Consider the following 24,956-nt stretch of genomic DNA (forward strand, 5'->3'; position numbering starts at 1 on the left):
TCAAAATCCATATTATGGATTATTCTGACGACGTACCGGCTAAACAATCTCAAACTATAACTAAAACCTGTTTTGGTAATTGCACGAATTAATATGTACAGGCGCAGATGCCAAATCCGTTTGCGTTTAGACCACTGATGGAAACTCTGCTCACACAATTTGTCCCTCGCGCATTCCGTAGAACTACTACTCTCACGTGATCCGTCTTGTGACAACCGGAAGCAGGAACAATAACATCAGCGTGAGGATGTTGCTACAGCTGTGATAGTTTTACCCTTTATTTGGAGAAATTAACGCAAACATGACTTCCACCATAAAGGAAACGCAAAGGTACTCTCGGTTCTGTTCTTTTAGACGCAGATTAATTTTAGTGGCACAAAATTAGCATGTAGCATCCTAACGGATGCCGTAGTTTTAACTTGATTTTAAATCCATGAATATATTGTCAAGTAAACATTTGCGTTACTTATTTGTGCTACCATGAGCATGTATTGTTTATCGACTTGATGCGTCTGTTCTGAAGCCAACCTGAACTGCTATTTTTTTGTTTGTTGTTAAGAAAGGCTTTCGAATTTATACACCCCACAAAGTTCAGTTTTAAATTTTATATTCTCACATTCTCACAATTTGACAGATGAGTTGTTGCTTTACCAAAACACAAATGTAAGGTGGGCTTTTTGGTTAATTCATAAAGTAATAGTGTGGAGTAATGGATGTAGAGTGTAAGTTTCTCTGAATTAGCCAAAATTTGCTCACGAATCAATAAATTATATGAAAGCAACTTTTTTTTTCAAGCAGACCACAGTAAAATGCAAAAACCTATTGCTGGAAGTGTATTTATTTCTATAGCCCCAGTTATGTGTGTTTTTTAGGCAGTGTTAATATCTAAAAATCAAGGCAGCCAATGGAGGATATCACACCCTAATTATTTTGTATTTTATTCACAGCATTTCTTTTCAGATTTTCTTTTGAATGACAACTTGCATGAGCTTGAAAAACCTAAATAGAGATGATTCAACTTAAAGTAAAAACTCTTTCTGCTTCTGTGCTTTCAGATAAGTTGTGTTGTATGACATTTATGGTCTTCATTATGTTTAGAGTTTATGCTTAGTCTCAGTCATAAATATTGTGTTATTGTGGTCAAAGTGGGACGAATACCCCATCAATGCATGATGTTTCTATTGTTTCACGTCACCTGGGAAAAATGTTGGAGTATCGTTATTAATTAGTCAATAAAGAACTTGCAGTCTTGGTGATCTGATCATCATCAACACCTTAAAATCCTTTTTTTTAAAACAGCATTAAAGAAGCGGTGAATTTCATCAACACGATTGATGTGAACAAGTTCTCCAGGCTTCTCTCTCGCATCATACAAAAGCTTCATGTGAAGGTACAAACACTACATGTTGCCATGTGAGCCAATCACAAGAGCACAAAGCTGTAACATCAAAGCTGGTGACTGTAGAGCAGTAGGCAGAGTTTAAACACTGTTTGACTTGAATCATTTTACATGGTTACCAATGTTTTCTTCCAAACAGGAAAAATAAGTTTCAAATGCTAAAGGAAGACCATACTATTTGTTTTATTATACTGTGTAATGCTACAGACTTAATGTTTACCTTTTGCAGAAAATTCACTTTTTTGAAATGTTTTTTATTTTTTATTTTTATTTTTTTATGTGCTTCTCCTTGCTAGAACAGGACTGTCTTATCCCTCTGTGATTTGTTTTATTTTTGTTGCATTTTGTCAATTTACTTTTAAACTTTCAGGTAAAGTTTAACTTAATTCAACTTTGATCTTTGATTTCTTCAAGTCTCCTTACAAAATTGTTGAATGCTAACGCTGAGATATTGTTGTCAAAGAGAAGAAAGTTAGTCAGATCTGTTCCACCTGTCAAATTAGTAAATATTAATGAGAATTTTAAAAATGGTCACTGCCATTGCTGTTTTTTCCTCTACAGGGGGAACGGACATTCAGTGAGGAAGAAGAGCAAAAGCTGCAGGCTGCTCTGACCTTGGACAAACATGCTCTTAACTTGGTCCTGGAGACGACTGCCTTTATTCTGGAGCAGGTGGGAGGAGGACATCCTGAGAGACTAGATCAGAGTTTAATTGAGTTTTTATTGAAATTATAAAACAAATTTAACAGTTTTTTTTAATATCTTGTGCTTCTATTTTTGATAAAAGATCTCAAACAGAAAGGAAAACATTCTGCAAAGCAGATTTATTGGTCTATTTTTACTTGCTCAGATTTTCTTATGTACTTAATGATACCATCACATGGACTCATTCTGATCAGCCACATGCATGCAAAATTTAAAGGAGTAATATGTTGGAAAATGCACACTTAGAATAGAAGAGATTTCCAGAAAAGAGTGTTTTCTTAAATTTGGATAACGTTCAGAGCTTGTTTTTTCCAGCAGGGGTCACCGTTGTGTTGCAAATGTATTGTTACGTTATATTGATTTTATTTATACTCTAGTTGTGATTATACACCCTCCACACTAATAGACATTTGTAAAGAAGTTTTAAACTGGCTTTTAGGCTGCTGCTCTTAGCTGCGGTTCTCTAACTAGATTTTCTTTCTTTTTTTTTTTTTTTTTTGTATATTTCTCTTCTTTTAAATCTTACTCACAAAGTGAGTAAGAGTAAGATGGGAGACCAAAGAAAAATGGTTTCCCATCAAACCTTGTGTGTCACACTTCCACCAGTTTTAGTTTTTTATTATTTCTCTTACTGGAGATATAGACAAGTTTAGTCAAACGGCTTCTCTCTTTTAGCAATTTTCTGGCTTTGGATGGACCTGAAAGCTAAAATTTTTTTTATTTGAATTGCACCTTCATTTGAATTGTTCCATATTGAAGGGGGTGAGTGGTTGATAAAAATCTGCCCCTTAGTGTCATGTAATACTTGTACCGGAGAAAGTCATGGATTACTAATTTAATTAAAAGATAAAACTATAAAAATGCTTTCATTGTTTCCACTATACATTTTTCCTAACATGGGAGCTGCGTCCTGACTAATTCAGTCTGCTCAAAATACAGGTTGTGCTGAAGTATGTGACTATGATAAGAGATATAATTACTTTCTTGACTGTTTTTTGTTGTTTTTACACATTTTTACCAGTATTGGAACTAAAAGGGCACATTTAAAAATTTAATTTAACATTGCTCCAACTTAATTTGATTTATTTTATTGTATTTTGCTTTGTTTTAATTTAAATTAGTGTATTTAAATGTATGTCATTCTATTAAATAAATTATTTAATTGTTTTTTAAATGACTTCTTTCTGCCTTCTCGTAGGCAGTGTATCACAGCATAAAGCCGGCCTCTCTGCAGCAGCAGCTGGAGGAGATCCATCTGAACTCCGATAAGGCTGAGGTGTTTTCTCAGGCCTGGGCCTCTGCTGGACCGGAGCTGGTGGAGAAACTGAAGCGCAGCACCTTTGCTCCTAAGAAGGTAGGCCCAGATACAAGGTGCAAGATTTTTTACTTTTTTTTTTCAGGTATTTTTGTAGACAGGCTGACAAATGTTTCTCGCCAGCCTCTAAGAGTGCAAAAACATGAAAAAAAGTGCAAAGAAAATGACATGAGTACAAATTTATCACATCTTAAAAACCTGTTGTAAGCTTTAACAGCAACACAGGAGTCTCAGTGGTGCAGACGTTCTGCTACTGACTGAATTCTTTGCCACTGTTTGTTTCAAATCTGGCACGAGTTGTAACACTGAAACTTTAGGCTTCTTTCTCTCTGCTCCTTCATCAAAGTGTGACACTTCAAATGGCCTTTCCCTTCCAGAGACAAGATCTAACACAGAGGAAATAAACAGCATGTCGACATTAGGCTGGAGTTGGTGTTGCTGTCACGCTTTCAGATGTCTCACCTGCCTCTGTCTCATAAGTCATCTCTCCCTCCTCCGTGAATTAGTAAGTCGCAGGCGGTGACAGCGACCAATTCTCTGGAGGCCATCTGCTGCTGCTGTGACTTTGAGCAATAATTTACGTATGCATCAACCACACAGTGCAGCTGACAAGTGTATGTTTCCTCTCATGCACTTTAAAAAAAAATCTAAAGTAGGTTCTTGTCTTAAATAATTTGATAATGATTATTATCACCAGCATTTTGTATTGATCAATGATGGTTTGTGATGGATTGATTTTCTACAAATTGGCCATCAGGTTGACGATTAAACAATAAGGTGTATAAATTGTTTATTTTAATCCTGTATATTTCCTTTTAAAGACAAAGTTTTGTCACCTTGCCTCTGAGGACATCTTGGTCATAAACTAAAACATTTCACTTTCAACTAAAGGGCGTTTTAGGTTATTTTTTCTCCCCACTCTTAGAATATTTTTCGACAAAATGTGAAAATTATACTCAGATTAATGAGTGGATTTGGGAGGTTCAGCTCATAATTTAAATGCATTTGTGTCACAGTCCATATATCAAAGCATAACAAAAATGCACACAACCATGAGCAGTCGCTTAAATGTGGAAATCTAGCTTTAGGACCTGAACTAGTGTCAATAAATGCAACCCTACATGTCCAGGTTTGTCACCTGTTTTCCTTATACGGTGCACATTAATACTGAAAGTCATCTCGAGGTCTTTAACTGAGAAAGTAAACTAAATCAGCTTTTAGTGCTTTTTCATTTTGCTGCTAAACTCCTGGAAGAGCCAGACTTAATAATAATACAAAAAAAAAGTCATTGAGGTATCTGATGTGAGAACAGGATTGGAAATTTTACTATCAGTCAGAAAAATCCCATTTGAAATGTGTTTTGTCAAATATAGCAGCTCCATGCAGTGAGGCAGAGCTGGCTAGATTGTCCAAATCAGCTTATGTGTTTATCTCCACTTTAATTTTGTATGTCTCTAAGTGGATTTATTTCCATACACTGAAATAAAAATGGCCACCATAATGACATCGTGATGCGCCAGTCGTGAATAATGTGGCTGCTCTGGCTCACAGCTGTCCTCTGATCCTGTGGAAGGAGCCCAACTCAATAAGTCACTCACAGTTTATTATTATGGCCTCCGTCTGAATCGTAAAACACTTCGATGTCCTGCCTTGACTCGGTGCTGCTATTCTATCATGCTGCATCAGCTGACTGATGAGCCACCTCTGTGTAAATCAACCAAACCAGAGCAGAGAGAGGCTGGGAATGCAATGAGAAGGGTTTTTTTTATTCCTACTTTTAACAGACTAGCTGAAAAAAAAAAAAATCCATTGCCAAAGTTTTAACCTGAAGGTGGTGGAAAATGTTTCTGATTAACGATATTAGCCATCTGTAATAACTGCTGCTGACAACCATAGCCATGTATAGAGATGGGCCAGTTATCAGGATCAGGGTACAAATGTTTTAAAAAGCCTTCATTTTCTCATTTTAAATACTTTACTGTGGTTTAAAGTCTTTATAACAAAATGCTGGCTTGATTGGGGCTTTTTCTGTCTCTATTCTGCATATAGTGTCTCTCCAATGTTCACATCCCCCTGTTATAATGCCAGGTTTCTTGTAATGCAAGAAACCTCCAAATTATTTCAAAACCTTTTGCTACATTTGTGATATTTATCCTGTACAAATTAACCTAAGAATAAATATGTTGGAGTGAAAAAGTACAGTTAAAAAGTTTAAAAGCTCTGATGTGCACAAACTCAAGGTAGAAGTCTTAACAGTTTGTGTCCAGCATATGTGTGTTCTGCAGAGATGATATTTGTCCTTTCCCCGACCCCAGACCTGTGGAAGTTCTGGGTGTAGGGAAGGTCACCCCTGACGATCCTTTCTGCTGACCTCTGTTGTTTGTTGCGGTCTGGACCTGTCCCGTTTTATGAAGGAGACAGACAACACAGAGCAGAATGACCATAAACAGGATTTATGTCACATAAGTAGAAAAAGGAATTACAGGAAATGTTTTATCTGTCCACATTTAATTGTCTCGAGTATTTATTAAACTGAAGTGTGAGAGTTATATGCTCAAATTATAAACTGGCATAATTTATATTTTAAGCTGGACTATGTCAGCTGGCAGCTGAACCTGCAGATGGCCCAGTCCAGCCAGGCTCGTATGAAGTCTCCCAGTGCCGTCCTGCAGCTGGGGCTCCGAAATGAAGACTCTGAGGTATGAACTCCTAAAAACATGACCCACACGACCTCTCTTTTGTTCCTGTGCTTTGCTTATACTTGCATACATCTACTGTAAACCAAAACAACCAAAACTGTCAGTGTGAAGTGCTTGTCAGACTGGTGTCCTTCATGAATGCCAAACAAAAATCATCTCCAGTCTGTCTGTTCTCTCTGCTAATTGATGATAATCCCAGAGCTGCCTGTCTTGACTTAAAGAGAGTCTGACATCTGGCTCCAGAGTAAGTGTGGTGTAAAGAGCAGAGATCAGGGAGCTTGTTATCTGAAACCTTCAGGGTGTTTTTGTTCTCTTGAGAGATTCACTTTGTAGCTAAAAACGGACAGTACGTAATATTTACTGTGCATGTCTGTCTTATGAACTCCTTTACAAATATTTTGTTCTCGCTCATTTGTTTTTAATGCTCTGAATGTCTTTAATTCATGTATCTAAGCAATACTCGGGGCTGTCATTTTAGAAAACATGCAAATATGACGTCATGCAAAGACATTTTTTTTTTTATCCTGTTTCTGTTTATTTTTTCTCATTGTGTTTTTAATTGGTAAGAGATTTTGTTTCTCCTTCACATTTGTCTGTGGTTCTTTCTGGGAGGTAAAAAAAAGGGAACTCAAGTATTGTTGGCACATTTAATTGGAATCTTTTGTTTACACTTGATGCTTTGATTGTCCTATAACGTCAAGCACTTGTCATGGCGCTGTTAATACTCCAATAAACAGCTGAATTGTGTTCTGAAGTCTGTGGAGGACCATTGTTTGATGTCATGGATGCTGAAATCCTTCGTTAGCTTTAGCCTCGACTGGGTTGGTGTTTATCCTCTTAGCCTGGATGCTGTTGTTCCAGTTGAATAGTTAAGTGTTTTTCCTGCTCGCTTCTTTGGATTCTTTGCCCCAAGACGATGCTGGCTTAGCCTAAACTTGTAATAAGGCGTGACATATTCAAATTTTTTACCATGTTTAATTGGAGCCTCAAGGTGAAAAATGGGATAAGGATACTGTTTATGTTTATCTCTATGAAAGAAAGAGTTTTTAAATAGACATTTTGAACTAGATTCTTCTGTTTTTCTCTAGGCTTTCAAAGGAAACATTAATTTATTTAAATCCATTTACTTTTTTTTATTCTTGGTGGAGAAATCTGGGTGGGCTAAAAACAAGCCCTGCCAAAAGTTAAAGGAGAAAACTTCAGAGATGCGCTTCCGTTACATGCCTGCAGGGGGCACTGTTGTTTCACAGGTTTAAAAGCGGCACAGGTTTAAAAGCAATGACGCATCTGAGACGGATAGGACTCCTCTGACTGAGATGATGCAAATTATTATTATTATTTTTTTTTTTTACACTTTTTAAAAAATCTGACTTCTTCTTCTTGGTGTTTTCTGAGTCGAACATCTTTTTAACTCTTGTTAAAAATTTCTCTTTGCAACTTGTGGTTCGGGAAGGCGTTTGCAACAACTGAGAGGTTTAGCTCCAACTGTGATTACCACACACAGGTTAAACACCCTGGCTGCTGCTAATTGTCTAAAAGAGAGGGGGAGCTGCTAATTGGAGAACACAGAAAATTAAAAGGTGATGAGTAAAGATGTGACGAGACATGTAAGTGAAAGAGGATGTGAAAACAAGTTGGAAAAAAGAAAGAGGTTATGAAATCGTGAAGATGAAGAGAAGGAAGGAGCGAAAGGCAAGACTGGTACTCTGGATTTTATTGATTGCTGTGGAAGCTAAGTGGAGAGTTAGACACTCCTGCATCTAACCAGCCTCCTACTTTATTAGAACTCTCCCTGAAGAGCAGAGGAGGAGGAGAACTGCCAGAGCATCTCATATCTCTTTCCTCCAATCAATTTGTGCTATTCAACGCATCACGAGTGGGGTGCATAAGGTGTTAGAAAGAATACAGAAACTAAAAGGACTTTACAGTCCAGGATAATCCCCTCTACCTTTAAAATACAGTGCTTTGCAAAACCTTTTCCTCTGTTTTTACAATTAAATCTGAAAAATGTGGTGTGCACTTCCACTATTCCCACTTCACTATGATACCTCTAAATAAAATCTAGTTGTCTAATTTGTATAGTCTACCTGTGTGTAATTTAGTCTCAGTTTAAATTCAGCTGTTCTTTGAAGGCCTTTAAGTTTTGTTAGAAAACATTAGAGATAAAAAGAAATCCCGAGCTTTAAAAATCTAACAGAGCATTCGGGGCAAAAATAAAAAAGGGGAAGAAATGATGGAAAAATAATTGGTGGATGAAAAGAGTGGCACAGCAGCAAATTCCCCGACATGGCCATCCACCAAAGACAATATTATTTATTCTCACTAAAATGCAGAACAAAATTATAACAGTAACTCTGGTGGAACTTCAGTAACTTACAGCTCAGGTGGAAGAATCTGAGGACAGGAAAACATTTAGTTGTGCACACTACCATCTTCCAGTCTTTATGGAACAGTTGCAAAGCCATTGTTGTATAAAATATTTAAGATAACATTGGAAGCAAAGATGGGGGACTCGACAAACACATGAGTAAGGTTATTTAGTCAGATGACTGTGGAATTGGTCATGAAAAACTCTGTGTATGTGAGGGAACTCTAATTGTGACACAGCCCTGAATACGTCATCTCCACTGTGAACTATGGTGGTGGCAACATCATGCCATAGGGAAGCTTTTCTTAGCTGGTCAGATTGATTGCACTCGGTACAGGACAATACTGAAAGAAAACCAGTTTGAGGAAGTAATGATTTCAGACGGGGGAGGAGATTTGTCCTCCTGCAGGAGCAGGATGAACATACAGCCAGAGCTGTATGAAATAGTTTAACTCGCTGCATAGTCATGTGCCAGGATGACCCAGTCAAAGTCCAGGACTGAATCTAATTAAGAATATGAGGTCACAAATGTACTAACGGATAAAAACACACACCTTTTCTTCTCATCATCCATAGTTAAATCAGACCAAACTTCCCTTGTTGTAGGTCAGTCAGATTGACTAAAACTATTTATATTTTCTAAATGCCACAAAAATGAGAGAATATATCAGATTTAGTTAGTAAGGTCTTCAAAATCTCAACTTTACATACAGATTGACCACTGTTTTGTTAAGCAATGACGGAAAGTCCAGGTGATGATGTCATGGCTTTGGAACCTTCTGATTGGTTAACTGACACATTTGAGTTAATCGGAGGTTCACCTGCATGTGTATTTTAAGGCCACATCTTAAAAACACTCTTTTATTGTATGACACAATGATGCACTTCATAAAAAAGATGGTATCAGAAGGGAAGAATGTTATGTGCAGTCATAAAGAGGTTTAGGGATACTTCAGTAAATTCTTTGGCGTGGCCATCACAAAGCCCTGATTTCAGTCCTTTAGAGAAGTTGAAGGCAGGTCTGAAAAGGTGTGTGAGCGCGGGACAACCTACAAACTGGACTCGGTCACACCGGATCTGTCAGGCAGAATGGACCAGAACTCCAGCAAACTGTTCTGAGAAACCTGTGGAAGGGAACTCAAAACGTCTGATCCAAATCATAAAGCTTAAAGGCAGCACTAATAAATACCGAGGAAATCTGCTAGTGTTGAAACATTGTGGCTGTTAGCATGTAGCAGTGATTTTGGTGAGGGGTAATAAAACAAAGGTGGATGTATGTTTTTAAACTTCTGGCTTCAGCTGTGGTGCAACCACCATCACAGCAGCCCATCCATACAAACGGCTTTGTTCTTAAAGTAGAAAGATGTGAAGCAACTGTGGCGTCTCCGTTTCTTAAACGATGCATTTCAGATCATCTGCACATGTCCTCACAATCACAATCTTAGTGTTTTAAGAATGAGGTAGTTTAAATATTCTCATAAAGAGTGATGGAAATATCAATCCATACAGGTGGGATGTAAGACCCTGACTTTTTTTAATCCAGTGTCCTTGATGAAGAGTGTGATGTGAGCAGTGGAGGTATAGAATCCAGGGGAGGGTGAAAGGAAGGGTAAAATAACAAAGGAAGATGATGGATTGATAACACCAAGATCACAGTGGGGGAAAAAGATGAATTTGAAGCAAGTGAGAATTTGTTAAAATCTATCCTCCAGTTCCCCTTCGGGTACATGAAGCGCTTATGGTAATACCAGATGTCTACATGGAAAGCCTCAGGGAGTTTGATTTTTTAGCTGTTAATGAAATGCAGTTTCCTTTTCATCAGTGTGAAGCAACAAACATGATTTTGTTGTTTTATCTGTTACAGCAGAGTGTTGTTGGATTTCAATCCCGACTGCAGAAACCTTGATTTTATTGTTTTTCTTCACAAACACCTGGTTGTTGAAGTTTCTCATTCTGAGATCTGTTGTCAGTTTAGATTTGTTTTTACGTGGCGGATGCTGTGCTTCAAAACACACTGCTGAAACCGCCGGTGGTTCATGAGATTTAGGAGAGTCGGCTGCTCGAACTCAGAGGCCGAGGTCGCAAGCACCTTGTCTTGTTGGATTGGAAGATGGATCGACGGACTGGGGCCTCGTCTGAAGTAATGCAAGCGCAAAAAGTTAAATGGCTTGATTTACTAGATAATCTGGAACTTAACTTAGTCATAAAATCTGGATCATCCTCAAAAGTACAAGATGACGAAGGTGAGAGGAGCTCAGAGTAAAGTTGCACCTCCATTGAAAGGAGTTGGCTAAGGTGGTTGGGACGTCTGATCAGGATGCTGCTTGTGTGCCTTTGTTTAGAGGTTCCCCAAGCATCTCCCACTGTGGGAAGACCTGAAGGTAGAAATGCTGTCTGACTTGGGCGTGTCTGGGAATCCAAAACTAACTGGAGATGTCTGGGTTTCCCTCATACATGTTTTACTTCTGCGACTTGACTTTGGATCAGTAAAAGAAGATTGATGGGATCTTAGTTGTTTCTTCCTGTAAAATTTCCACCAAATATAAGTGCAACAAACAACTTAACAAAATGGCTCGAAAGACCAGCAGTTCCAGCAATATAAGCATCTTTGGAACAAGAACTGAAATGCAATTAATTGACTTGTATTAATGGACAAACAAATTATGTTATGTAAAAATACATATTTATTATTTTCATCGTAGAAAATTTTATCTTTTTTTTTTGAGTGGGTAAGTAGTTATCCTCCAAACCTCTCTCTCCATCTGCTTTCTTAAGCATCTGATTTTAATGCAATGCGAGCAACATGCATACTTTTGAAGCATGAGGTCAAGACCTTTTGGTAGATGTGAAAAAAAAGAATCTCACCAAATCTTGTGAAATAAAAAGAAAACAAAACAAAAGCCATATTTTTTTTTATTTTTTATAAAATACCCATCTTCTATGACCTCGACCTAGAGTTTGGAATAAACTCTCTTCACATCAGAACTTCCTCATCATCATATTTGGTACTTTTTGAAACATCTACTGTTCCAGCCATCCGTTTTCTAAACCTGTGTAGTCTAGCAGGTGCATTGTGCCATTTTAATACCTTTAGAACAATAGTTTTGTGACAAATTTAATTGTATGTAGCATAGGAGATTTAGCACTTTTTCATACTGTGGAGACAGGCTGAGGCTAACAGGTCACTCACAGATCCATATATCTCATAACCTATTGAGGACAATTATTCTTTTTATTCCCCAGAGGGTTGAAGACATAAATCTATCAAGTGTTTTGCATCAGCTTTTGCTTTGGTGAGTTTAAAAGTTTAAAATCAGTCACTGGGGTTGTAACATCTTCTCCTTTATCTTTTGGTTTTAAAGTGAACTTCTTATCAACCCCTCCCCCCCTGCAGTGCTGACATTTATACCACAGACTGTTCACCTACAAAGTAAACCACAGCAGATTTCAATATTTATTTATTTTGAAACATGCAAGGCCACAAAGGCACATTGAACTAATGAGCTAATATAGTTTCTACATGCTGGCAGAGACCTCAAGGGATTTTTTTTGTTAATAACTTCAGACAGACTTGATGGTGGTTGATAACACAGAACTCCCTCGTTCAAAACTCAATTTGAAGACAAATCCTGGGTTTCTTTCCCTACTGATTTTCTTCATTAATCTGGTGGCACATTTAATCAATACTTGTTTTTTTTTTTTTTTTTGGTTTAGATGGAGTAAACACTCGGTTCACATAGCACTCTCCAAACTGAATGGCAGCCTAGACAAAAACATGTAAAACTCCTTGAATTAAGTTGTGTTTTGAAGTAGCACACCAGAAAAACAAAGCAAACATTTAATTTGGATACATGTGCTCATCAAAATGTGAAAGACAAAAGAACTAGACGTGCAAGTCAGGGAAATATGTGTAGCTTTTTATCAGTACAGCTAGTAGAAAACAGGCAACTTGCCAATATTGTCAGCTGAACTGTAATTAAATAGTTGAGAAAAAAGGAACTGGAATAAACAAGCCTGTTCTACCATCACAAACATAAAAATGTGTGGTTTAATAAATGATAGATGGCAAACACAATCATCTCTGGCTCTTCATGCCGGAGATGCTTCCAACACACGACTGCCTATAAATACTGTTTATATATTCAACAATGTATATTTATATATTTAGAACAACAAAAATCCACAAACATATTACTGATGCAACTAATGGGTCTTTTTAATCCAGAACTTAAGGCCAAATGAACTTGAAAAATTGTTCAGAAAATTAGCCTCCTGAAATCCCCATGGTCCCTACCACTAAATACAGAAAACTTGGTGATAAGGGTGCTTACGAAATGACCCTGGACTCTGGATTATCTAGAGATTGTTCAGAGGAATGACCAAAACTCTGTCTCTCTGCATGCTCCAACCTTGTGCAATGTTACTGGTTATTTTGTGCTGTAAAATTGACAAAATTCCTTCAAGCGTATAATGCAATCTGTCTTAAGATCCTGGGTGTTGAGGGATAAACTCTGAAAAGAAAGAAAAAAGAAACCTTGACATGAGGGAAAAGTAAAACTTTCACAACGGCAACCAAGAATCCATCAGGGAAAAATCCGGTAGATGTTGTCTGTACTCAGAATAAATGTTTAGGATAATATGATCCTGCAGAATGTCTGAAAACTTCCAGGTGTTGTGAAACAGATAGGACTTACACTAAGCCACATCATCTCCACTCCAGGATGATGAGCTCGAGTAGAAAACAGATGACACAAATCCACAGGGCTCAAAACCCAAGAACACCGTCGTCTCCTGCGTGTAGGAATGAGGAAGGAGCAGACATGCTGAAACACACATCGGGATCTTTTGTCAGGCTCTGCTGCACAAGCAGAAAGTAGAGGGTCAAATAACAATAGTAATTTATAAATCTGTCTTCATTTTAGACAGACTTACGTCTGCTCCACCTCATGTCTATGATAAAATGTTTTTGCTGCCTATTGGACAACAAGAAGACATTTGGGTCCATATTGATGTCAAAAATATTTTCTCTATGAATGTATTTTTCAGATTTATATAACACATAATTGATTAGTAATGTAGGTATTTTGGGTTTTCAGTAGCTATAAACAATTGTCTTTAAAATTAACAGGGAAAAAAAATCGAAATATATCCCTGTGTGTAATGAATCTATGAATCATGAGTTCCACTTTTTGAGCTGAATTACTTAAATAAACAAACTTTTTGGAGACTCTTCTAATTCCTTGAGATTTATCCTAAACTTATTTCATGCAATCCTGTGATAAATGTCTTTGTAGAACCTTGGAGGGTGGAAAAAGTAGTTTCTCTGTTCCCCCTCTGCCCTGTTGCGATGCTGCAATAGTTCAGTAAGCTTTCAGAAAGATTTTGACTTTAAGGGCAGCACCTGCAGCACTCTTTTCTGATTTCTCAATAGCTGAGTACCTGTTAGCATCACAGAAGCTGAGAGGTAAATTGTTCTCATTCAAACGTAAGTGTGTCTATGTTTTCAGGAGGACCATTTTTCTGTCAGATCTGTTAAGAGTTGCATCAACGTAGTGTTGCGCTGTTCCACCTTAGTTCAAGCACTCATGGACTTGGTCTGTTTAGTCATCCTAACATCGAAAATGAATGGTGCCCCCCCCTGGATTGGCCAACTAGCAATGTGCTTGGGTATTTCAGCTTCCCAAGATGCAGTTTCTTTTGAATATTTTAGAATTAATCTATAAAAGAATCTGTGAATTTTTTCTGCAAATAATTGGGAGTCACGTTTCAAATAAAAACCTGTGATAGGTGAATCTATAAATACCGAACCGTGAATAGATGGAGGTTTCTTGATTATCTCCCCTAGCAAAGAGAAATAATTTTGGCTATCCTATCTTACCTTGACCCATAATAGTTTCATTTAATATGTTGTGAACATAAAATGCTCATGTCCATTTTTAGGTGGTGTATCTAAACGTCCAGTTTCAACGGAATGACATCATCTCGAGTTTTCTTCTTCTCTACTCCAAATTATAACACAGATTGTGTTGCAGAAACCTACATGTTGTTTTTTTTTTTTGTTATCAAAGCATCAAGCCTGAAAGACTGCTTGTTTCTTTTCTTCGGATTCTATTTTTCCCTGATTGTTGCTTACACCATGAGTGCTGTAGTCATGGAAGAACGGAAGCCCTTTGTTCAAAAGCAAACAACAAGCCAAAGTCTCACACTTGACGCACAGTTTGAGCCCCCCGAGTGAAGCCTGTGACTTTACTTATTAACGCTGCGTGACGAGGAGTGCAATTAAGCCTCGCCTGTTTTAACTTTGTACGAGGAGGTGCTGTGATCAGAGCCTTCCCAAACATCCCTCCTTGCCTCACGTGTCTCTGTCAAACTAGCACAACTTTGATCGCAACTCTAAGCCGTTCACTCTCCTGACGAGTTACGTAAAGCACCGTTCCTGCCTCCCACACGCTGCCGGCGCGCGCACCGCACCAAAACGAACGCGGCCGCATCCAACCGTCTTTCCCTTCACCGTCTCGGGGATTACATGACCCAATCGATATATTGGAGAGGCTCAGATGTAAATAGCGCCGAGTTCAGATCGGTCTCTCCGAGCCACCCACCAGCCTGGAAGCACAAAAGCAGCTTTGTGTCGGCCTCTACTTGTCTTGCTCTACATGTCCCAGGATGCTTTGTTGCTTTGTCTGCACATCTTTTTAAGGAGTCTCTCTCCATCTCTCTCTGTCTCTTTATCCAGCTCTCCCTCGGCCTTCTACTTTCCCACTGGTGATTTGTTTTGTTTTTTTTTTTTTCCTCCTGTGGGATTTGGGATCCCATTCATGGAGCGCACATTGTTCGGTTCTTATCCATTCCAGCGGATGGGCCCCGGCAGGCAGAATGGGTGACTGTGGGCGCCCTCCTCTCTCTCTCCACCACCCCACTCTGTGCTTCTTGCCATACCATGATGTCATGGCTCTTATCCCCTCCAGGGGTACCCATTGATTTTTCTCTCACCATTACACACTCCCTATATCTCCCCTTTCCACCTCTTCTACACCCCACCCCCCACCAACCCTCAATCCTGCACTCCTTTTTATCCCCAGCCAGTCACTTTCTCAAATTCTTTAGCCTCTCAATAGGCGCCTGGGGGATTTGGGGATGTTTGGATGTTGTTTAGCACACCCACAGCACATGCTTGACACCCAGATAGGAGAGCCATCAACGTCGCCAACTGCAACTCGCTGTTCAATCTTGTCTGTTTAACGTATCCCCGACTTTTTTTATTTTTATATTTCCCTCTCTTGTGATCGGCTTGTCTTTTTTTTTTCTGATTCACGCCATTTGTGAAGTAATCATTAATCTCTCTCCCTCTGCCTCGGCCTGTTCATACTGACGTTGTCATTTTGCCTGGGTTTTACAGTAAAAGGAAAATAATTTCAGTCGTTTTTTTGTGTCGCCATTTATTTTAGAGAGGCTGCTCTGCCTCTTGGCTGAACTGCGCCGGGATGAGAAATCTATTTCAGTTTAAACAAGAGGCGCTGATTACACAAGTGCAGAGCCAAATCACATCCATTCAGAGCAGCAAAAGTTTTCTGACAGCCATGAACGGGGTGAAAAGGCTCGTTTTTTTGTTTTTTTTTCTTTTTCAAATGCCCAATTTGGTAATAATCTAGACATATTATCACATCATGAAGCAGGGTGATGTATTAATCTCACAGTTTCTCTTTTCTTTGGTTGCTTCCAACTTATCTTTGTTCACCTTCATTCTACTATGAAGAGATATAAAAGACATACGAGCATATAAGCTACAGGCCTCTTTGCTGCCTGAAATAATGACCTTAATGGGTAGGTTGGAGCTCTGCAGTGTTGCCATCTGACAGTCAGTGTTACAGCAGAGAGAGCTTCCTGTGCCTGTATCAACAAATTGTCGCCAATGTCAATCTGGACGACCAGACTGTACTAATTCTAGTATTTAACTGTAGTGTTGAAAGGAAAAACGTTGCCTTTTAAAATAGTCTCAGGGTTCATAGCTGAGTGTTTACCTGAAGTGTAAGTGCAGAGGGTACATACAAAATACAGGCAATAAGAAGTCTACACCAAACAAAGTAGCTACATGAAAAATATCAGAGCATTTTCACCTTCAATTTGACCCTATACTCTGTAAAGCTCAATGGAAAAACAAGCTACATTTGTTTTCAAGGGAAAAAACATCTAAAACTATTTGGTTGTAGAAATGTGCAGGGAAAAGGAAGGCAGAGTAAATAAAAATATATATATGTTTAGTAAAGAAACTGTAAAGTCCAGAAGCCAAAAAATCCCAAAACCAAAAACAATTAGCGGGAAACTGAGATGACTCCAAAATCTAGAAGCATAAACAACGACAGCAGACAGTGGAGCCGATAATGGACAACAGGATGAACCAAGCAGCGAGTAAAAGAACCAAAGGGGAATATCTTCTGAGGAGAGACGATGAGTGGAACAAGAGACGGATGGAGACTAATTAACCAGAGGGAGAGTAGCGGAGAGAGGAAACTAGAAAACAGAAACATGGAGGAATCTAATTGAATGAAAGGAAGAACAGAAAGTAAACACACAGTGATCAGAAACTGGAGAACAGTGCACAAACAGAGCATTACCCAACATGAGAGACTTGAAACACAGATACAGGAGAGACAGGAAGTAAAGGAGAAAGTCTTATATATATGTTAAATCATGAAACAAAGAAGCAATGTGTTACAAATGAGGAAGGGTTTGTTTTGTATTAAGCAAAGAGACAAACTCATCTAAAGTTGAAATACAAGATGACAAACTAATAGAAAAAATAACTCAAGGAATAGTTTAGTATGTAGGCTTCAAAGTCCCTTGTGTTTCAGGATGAGCTGAATTAGCAAACAGAAAAACATCATTTTCCCTCCGTCCTAATCTTTTTGTCTCTCTCAAACTATATTTTCAGCCCCCTCGCTGTCCCTCCTTGTACATGGGAGAGACAGAGTCTACATACCAAAAGGGGCAAAGGGGGCTGCCTCGGTAATCGCCCAGCTCTGTCACAGAAAGGAAGAAATCTTCCTGTCTAGTCCCCATTTCTGTAACAGCCTTGACAAACCTCCTGCCCTCTGCAGTACATTAAAAAGGCCTGCTGTTCCAAAATGTTGACCTTGGCTGTGGAGGTTAAGTGAGTCCTGCTCCTTCTTCCTTCTTTTGGCTCACTGAGGATAGTTAGTTTACCTCCTAAGATTACTGCTGCATTTTTATATTTAATCCACACCCCACACACTTACAAGATTAAAATTTGACACCTCTTTTTATTTTTTATTTTTTTTAAACTTTCTGTTTCTGTCCCAGTGCCATGTTGTTGTAAGCAGATTTGGAGGTGACTGCAAAGTTTGAAAGAAGAAACTTACATTTTGACTTGAAAAACACTGACAAGTGCCAGAAACAAAAGTAGGAATATCTAAACTTAGACTTTCACTACCCAAACATTTCAAAGATCCTTTGATGGAACAACTTCTTTCTCCCTGCCCTGTTGGATACATTACAGAGTTTGGCAACAGAGACTGATAAATGACATGGCAGTCTCTGTTTCTCCATAACAGGGAACAATTGGCTGCCACCAACATAATCGTCTTGTCATGGCTCACTAGCAGCTCGTGTTTCTTAGCTTGTTTGTGTTGGCACTTCAGTTGAGGGTGTCTTCGTTTTTCTTGGCCTTCTGCATCAATCTCTCAGATCTGAAGGCTCCTAAAGGCGAGTCTCTCCTGGTTACAGTGACAAGCTGAGATTGAATTTATTGGACGGGTAAAAATAATTTATATGTTGGGCATTTCTTGGGTTATGTGGTAAAACAGTCCCATTTTTTTTAATCCTTTTGGCTTTAAAATGTTTCATTTCTTGAAATCACAAATATAGAAAATGAAGATGAGTAACCGTGAGACTGATTTGTTGCATATTTATTTTGGAAGCGAATAAAACTCAAGAATTTGTGTGGTGTTCGTTTATTTTTTCAGCCCAAACACTTTACACAAAATGGTCTACAGAGTCATGGTGTTTGACTGCTCAGCAGGAAATATCTGCTGCATCTTGCTTAATGTCTGTTTCAGTTTTGCTACTTTAAATATTTTTGCTAATGCATTTTTATTTTAATTACCTATGTTATCCTTTTTAAAATTAGAGTAGACGTACATTATGACTGGATTTTTTTTTTTACCCTTTCAGTCAAAACGACAGAGAGCAAAACATCTAGTGTAACTGCTGCCTACGATGTGCAGGAATCTTACATTGATTATTTTGTACATACCAAAAGGACGCCTGTTAAAATTCACTGCACACGTAAGAAAGCACTTAAGAACTCATGTGTGTCAAATAAAAAATGCTTCACTTTATTTTAGGTAATTTTTTCTCTTATTTTGTGATCCCTGGCCAGAAGATCGCCACTGATAAAAGTAATGTAAAAAAAAACCTGGTAATCTCTTTGCAAGTGAGCAAACTTTAAAAAGTGAACACATACTTGTAAAACATTCTCATAATCATCAAGCCTTGAGGTTTTTTTTTTTTTTTTTTACTTATTGACTGAAAATGGATGGAAACCTCCTTTCTGGTACAGTACATCTTTACAATGTTTAAGATGCCACCTTTTTCAGCCAAGACATATTGTTTAAGACAATAGTAATAACATCTAAAATATCTAAGCCTTAAACCTTCTCTGTGTTGAGATTTTTTGGGATGTTGCCATAAACGGAGTTTTAGGAGGTGAAAGACTTGCGTGGAGGCAGGTAGTGAGTGGATAAGTTGTCCATAGAGGCTGAGGTTTCTCCAGCCAATGATAAACTGCCAGCAGTCATTCCAGTTCAGGGATCAGCAGTTTGTAGGTGCCTAAAGTGATTTGTCTTCTTTTCAATGTTTGCAGCATCCATCTAAGCAGTGTGGGAGGTGAGAATACAACGGTGAAAGCACCAGGCTCTATTTCCAGACGTGTAATCTTTTTTCCCTGGTTAGGTGCCATTCAGATACAATATGCCATACATGTTGCTTTGAATCATCCAATCCATGATTTTATTGTTAGTTTAGGTTTTCCTGCTTTGGTCTTTTTTAATATTATTGTCTCTTTACTTCCTCTCCTGGTTGCTTTCTTTTTTCTTTATCATTTTCTCAAAAGCTCATGCTTACAGGATAAATATTTTATATCAATAAATTCCTTCGTTCAACAAATAAACAGAAAGATTCTCTGCAGGCATTTATTCCTACAGGGAGGTAAAAAGCCTATATTATATAAGAAGAATCAATTACACTTTATGGTTTTTCAGAAGTTTGTAGTTACTGCGTTTAACTGGTGTATGTGTGTGTGTGTGTGTGTGTGCGCCCCATTTGTATTCTCGCTGCTCTGCAAATTTACAGAACATTACTTTCACTGTTACACTCTGAGCCGTTTCCTTTATCTCCAACGTTCTGTTGCACATCCTCCCATTGTTTTCACTCAACAGAATGAATGAGCTGAGCAGCGCTCTGCGCACTTTGAGCTATTTCTGGCTGCTCGAAAGGATGAGTCACAGTAACATATGAATAGATAAGGAACGATCCTTTCACAATTTGCAAATATGCCCCTTCTTCCATTCCCCTGTTTTCATCCCCGCATCTCCTCCCGTCACTCCTCTAACTTTTCTCTTTATTTAAATATTTTTTCTTTCTGCGTTCTCCCACCATTGTTTTTTGACATCCTGATAAACACAAAACCATGTGTCTCACTGATTTGTCTGCATGATGATTGCAACAAGCATTACTTTGACATCAACAGTTTGTAAACACACACAAAAAAAGTCCCATCCATCTCATGCTATTTTCGTCACGTTGCGTGTTAATTACAGCACATTCGTGTCCCTGCATTAGTGAAGTTGTATAATCTGAGACTCATGGGAGTAAGTGTCAGGTAAGCCTGATGGTCCAGAGACTCAACAGAGGTGGAAGTGCGCCCCAGCAGTATATGAAGTCTAATTATCTGTGTAATGCTTCTGACAATGACACATGGTGTTAATGTTACAAGCAGCCCGCTGCTTTCTCTAGAAAAGGGCGACTTAGGTCTATAGTGAAAAATCAAGTTTGATTCAGGTATTTTTCAAAGCTGGATAAGTGTTGAACAAACTAGTCCATAAAAAAAACAAACAAAAAAAAACACTTCAATGGATTCCTACGTATTTGTGGCTCAGGATTTGAGGAAAAGCTTACAAATTTTCTTTAGAGCTAACGCCTGGAATTATTCCTGGAAAATTTACCTGTTCTGAAATTTTTTCGTAGGCTGTATCTAAAGTATTCAAAAGGAAAAGCAGCTTAGGAAATGGCACAATGCTACTTGACACACTATTGCCTAACATTTGCAAATCAGCCAATCGAGGAATGCCAATAATTTCCCTTTTTATTGCAGATTTACTGTTCCTCCACGAGCGGCGATAGAGAAGACTGCAGATGTTATCTTCTGTAGTAGTGCTAAGACGGTTTCTGTATGCAAACCTTCTTACTTTGCATATTAAGGTACATTTTGTGTTTGAAATATTAAAATAGACAGTTGTGTCGTGTATTTCAGCTATTCACAGGCTGGACCAGGGGTCAACTGCACTCTTGATTGTTGTTGGAGTTGAGAATATGTTGCCAGTGTCTTGTTGTTATGCTGCATAATCAGCATAACAACTGATTCATAGCTTTTTGTTTTCTGTGTCTTTGTGAACTCTCACTCTTAAACTCTTTATTTTAACTGAGCATAAAATATTCAGCAGTTTCCTGCAGTGACATGATCCAATGGACCCTGTTCGGAATATTATGAGAAGAAAACCATTTTTTGACAGGTTCTGTTTTCCGTCAACTGAATAGCAATTATACAGTGGCTAACCGCTGCTAAAATGTCAGGAATCTCATTTCCGCCGCTTGTATCTGGGACCTCGTTCTTTTAGTCATGACCCAAACTTCATGACAGTAGGTGGGTGAGATTCGGCACATAGAGGACCAACGTCACCGCTTTTGAGGAGCTGATCTCATCCCAGCCGCCTCACTCTCTGCTGCAAACCTCCCCTATGCATTCTGTAGGTGCCAGAACAGCCACATCATCAGCAAAGACAAAATCCGCTGATCCCCAAACCAGACTTCCTCCGGTCCTTGGCTGCCCCTACAAATCCTGTCTATATAAGTTATAAACTTGATTGGTGACGAAGGGCAGCCCAGTTGAAGTTCAACATGTGCCAGGAAAAGGTTCAACTTTGAAGCAAAACAATCTAATTATACAGAAATATCAGTCAGGAAAAGGCTACATATGTCTTCCAAAGCCTTGTGGGAGAATATATCACGAGTGCAGCATGTTAACAGAGGTGACCAAAATATTGCTAATCTTAAATGGCAATGATGGCAAAGACGGTGTACTAAGATGCAAAATATTACTTTTAGTCAATGTCATGACAACATCTACACAAAATGTAACAAAAAATTGTTTCAACACGGCATTTTTAAAAATTTTTATTCGATTGCAAGTGTCTTTATTCCCCATTCTTTTGTCTGAAAGCATATTTTGCACGACACTTTGCTGCACACAAATTAGCGTTGACTTTGACTTCTTGGCGGCGCAGCAGGAAAACAACCCTCAACACACAACAGGTATAAATGTTTCATCTTTCTCCCTGACAATGATTGGAGCTGGAGTTTCTAAATATTGCATGATTGTCCTCCTTGTGAGCACGGGCTGATTGTAGGTGTGTGTCTCAACAAACTAAATGTGGGACAGAGTTAAAAGAGCCTTTGTTTCTGCACAGACAGAGGAATGAGTCATATGCAAACCTGTTTACAAGTCTGCTTGTCTGTTTCTTGATAATGTGGGTCAGAGAAAATCCATCAGGGCGTTGAGGAAGAGAAACAGAAGGAAGAACAGGATCCCATTGTCCACACGCATTCTTCTCGATATCACAGCCTGAAATGTCTCAATACGTTCCTGTCCAAGGTATAATGTAAATACTTTTTCTTTGAAGCATTGCAGCCTTGCCAGCACCCCTGTAGCATGTCAGATTGAAACCACTGCTCTTTGTCTTGAGCTTTCGCTATGAATTATACATGCAGCAGAATGCTCTCTGTTTTTAGGCTTGGCAAACACTTGGACTTTGAAGCATAGGGCGACATATGACAATAATTCTTATAGGAACCACCGCTACCTCAAATTTGGATGAAAACGTGTATGAAGCCACTCCTGAATAATAGAGAAATACCAGGAAAAGCCTTCACTTAGGCCTCTGTCAAACCTGTGAAACGAGTTTCTTTTTGTAGATAATATTCTGACAGCTTTTCCATCACCCACTCTGCTCCAGATACATACAGATACACGTTTTCTTTAGTTGCGTCGACTGCTGCTGTCAGATCAAAACTCAGTGCAACCACACACACAAGTTTTTGTTACAGACACTCGTCTCAGAACAAGAACACCAGCATACTGTACTTCCATGATAATCACCATCTTCACAGTTACATCAGCCCTCAGGGAAAAGCCTGCGCTGCCTTTCTTGTTGTGTTCTTCAGTCTTTTCAGAGCTCAACTATAGAAAAACCTCTTACACAATCTCAGCAGGCTCTTTCTCGTAAACTAGGACATGATTCATGTTTCTGCATCTGCCGGGATGTTGGTGTGTGTATATGTGTGTATTGTCTTTCTACTGCTGCTGTGTCAATAATATTTGTGGGTGGATTGATGTTTGACTGAAATTTGGCTAAAAAGAAGAAGATAACTGCAGAGGTTTCCTACCAAGAGACGGAAGCATTGAAATAACAAGAAAACAAACACTGATGAAAAATCACAGCTTACTTTGATCTGTACCAGTTTGTACGTACGTAAGTAATTGTCTTTACATGCCCTTCCTTAACTCACCTTTTCCAAATACCAGCATGGCACTCATAAATGGAGAACCTTAAGGTTGTGGTTTTGATGGACTCAACTGAACCTGCATGTCTTATTTTGCTTTAAAGAAATGTGTTGCTGGTCCAACCATAATTCAGAAACATAACATTTTGCCTAAGGATGTGCAAACAACCTTATTTTACTGCATTAAATAAAAGCAAACATTTTCTTCACATAGATTTGCTTTAAATTTTTTAAGCAGAATTAATTGCTCAGAATATACATATAAAGTTTGAAAGTCATTTATCATGGCTTGGATTTATTTGTTGAATTTTAATAAGGATGTGTTCACTTTTGGGATCCACTGTTAAACATAAGAAAAACTACAATCTAATGACATTGATCTGACTTCAACTGATGTGGAGCTTCTTCTTCTTCTTCTTAAAAAAAAATCCTAATTATGGATGGAAGTGTGATGAATTTGTTTAAAAATGCACCCAGGTGACTTTTCTGCAAATACAGATAGATGTTTCCTCCAAAAAGTGTCAAAGCAAGAAGATGTGCAATTTTTTAATGGAGGCTTTGGGGCCATAAAATAAAACATTGATACGATGCTGAACAGATGTCATTGCTACTAGCTTTTCAAGTTTTACTCTTTGTTTTTTTTTTTTATTTAATGTGCGACTTTTGGTTTAACAGCAGCATTTCTTGGAGCATGATGAATAACCGTTTTTCAATTAGGTGCTGTCCTTTTTAATGTCTTTGCAGACTGATTAATGGTAAGTGTTTCTTCCAGTGGCAACATTCATACACTTTAGGCCATTAGCCGACCCTGATCTGTTGCCTCACCGCAACTGTTTTTCTAAATAACATAGGAGGAGCGTAAGGAGAATAGAGGAGAAGGCACTTTACTTATCATCTCCTTGTCAGATCTTTATAACTGCAGTGCTCAGTTACACTGCTATCATTAGAGGCAAGCTTTATTGTTTGGATCACCAGGGAGGAAAATAAAGAGCTTCTCCATAAATTCACATAACTGTTTTTTTATCTATGCAAAGGAAAATAATACAGATAAAGATGGATGCTTTGTTCAAATTAAAAACCGAGTAGTCATGTTGACTGTCGCGTTGGCATTATAACAGGATGGAGCCTCAGTCATTGTCTGGTACTGCTAAACGTGTGTGGGTGGAAGTAGGTGGTGCAAGCTTCTGCTACGGTTTGAGTTGGTTTGGATGGAGCCAGTTTACAGATTGGAGAGGCATCAAAGAACACAAAAACAAAAAGATAAAAAGCCTCTTAAGATTTAAGCTGATACGTTTGCGGTAATCAAAGCCTGCACCCATGAAACCAAGCCAAGTTCCCCTGAGCCACAGCCTTCATGCTAAGGTTAGGCAGACAGGTGCAGATTAGCTCGGGGACAATGAACGGAAATGTTTGTCCAAAATAAAGCTAAAGAGATGAGATATCGCAGGAGATATACGCAGAGAATAAAGGAAAAGCTGTTGTTTGTTGTGATTTCATTTGGTTATCGGTTTTAGTTTACATACTAATGGGACGTAGCTACGACAGGGGCAGGAGGCAGGCTGTTTAGTTCTGTGAGAACTTATTAAAGTTCAGCCTCTTTGAAGAAAGCCTCTT

The 24,956-nt window shown here is 38.5% G+C and overlaps 1 protein-coding gene across 1 annotated transcript in view; it reads left to right on the top strand.

The window, feature by feature from the left end:
* Positions 1 to 189: 189 nt before the first annotated feature.
* The window catches only part of commd10 (COMM domain containing 10), a 66,186-nt gene continuing 41,419 nt past the window's right edge, over positions 190 to 24,956 (top strand). The window contains exons 1-5 of the mRNA XM_014995912.2: positions 190 to 330; positions 1,300 to 1,390; positions 1,961 to 2,071; positions 3,303 to 3,458; positions 6,008 to 6,118. Of these exons, the coding sequence (XP_014851398.1) occupies positions 302 to 330; positions 1,300 to 1,390; positions 1,961 to 2,071; positions 3,303 to 3,458; positions 6,008 to 6,118 (498 nt within the window). The 5' untranslated portion in view covers positions 190 to 301. The remainder of the gene's footprint in view (positions 331 to 1,299; positions 1,391 to 1,960; positions 2,072 to 3,302; positions 3,459 to 6,007; positions 6,119 to 24,956) is intronic.

Source organism: Poecilia mexicana, unplaced genomic scaffold (assembly GCF_051168715.1).
Source record: "Poecilia mexicana isolate PSO_F unplaced genomic scaffold, ASM5116871v1 scaffold_9, whole genome shotgun sequence".
NCBI lineage: Eukaryota > Metazoa > Chordata > Actinopteri > Cyprinodontiformes > Poeciliidae > Poecilia > Poecilia mexicana.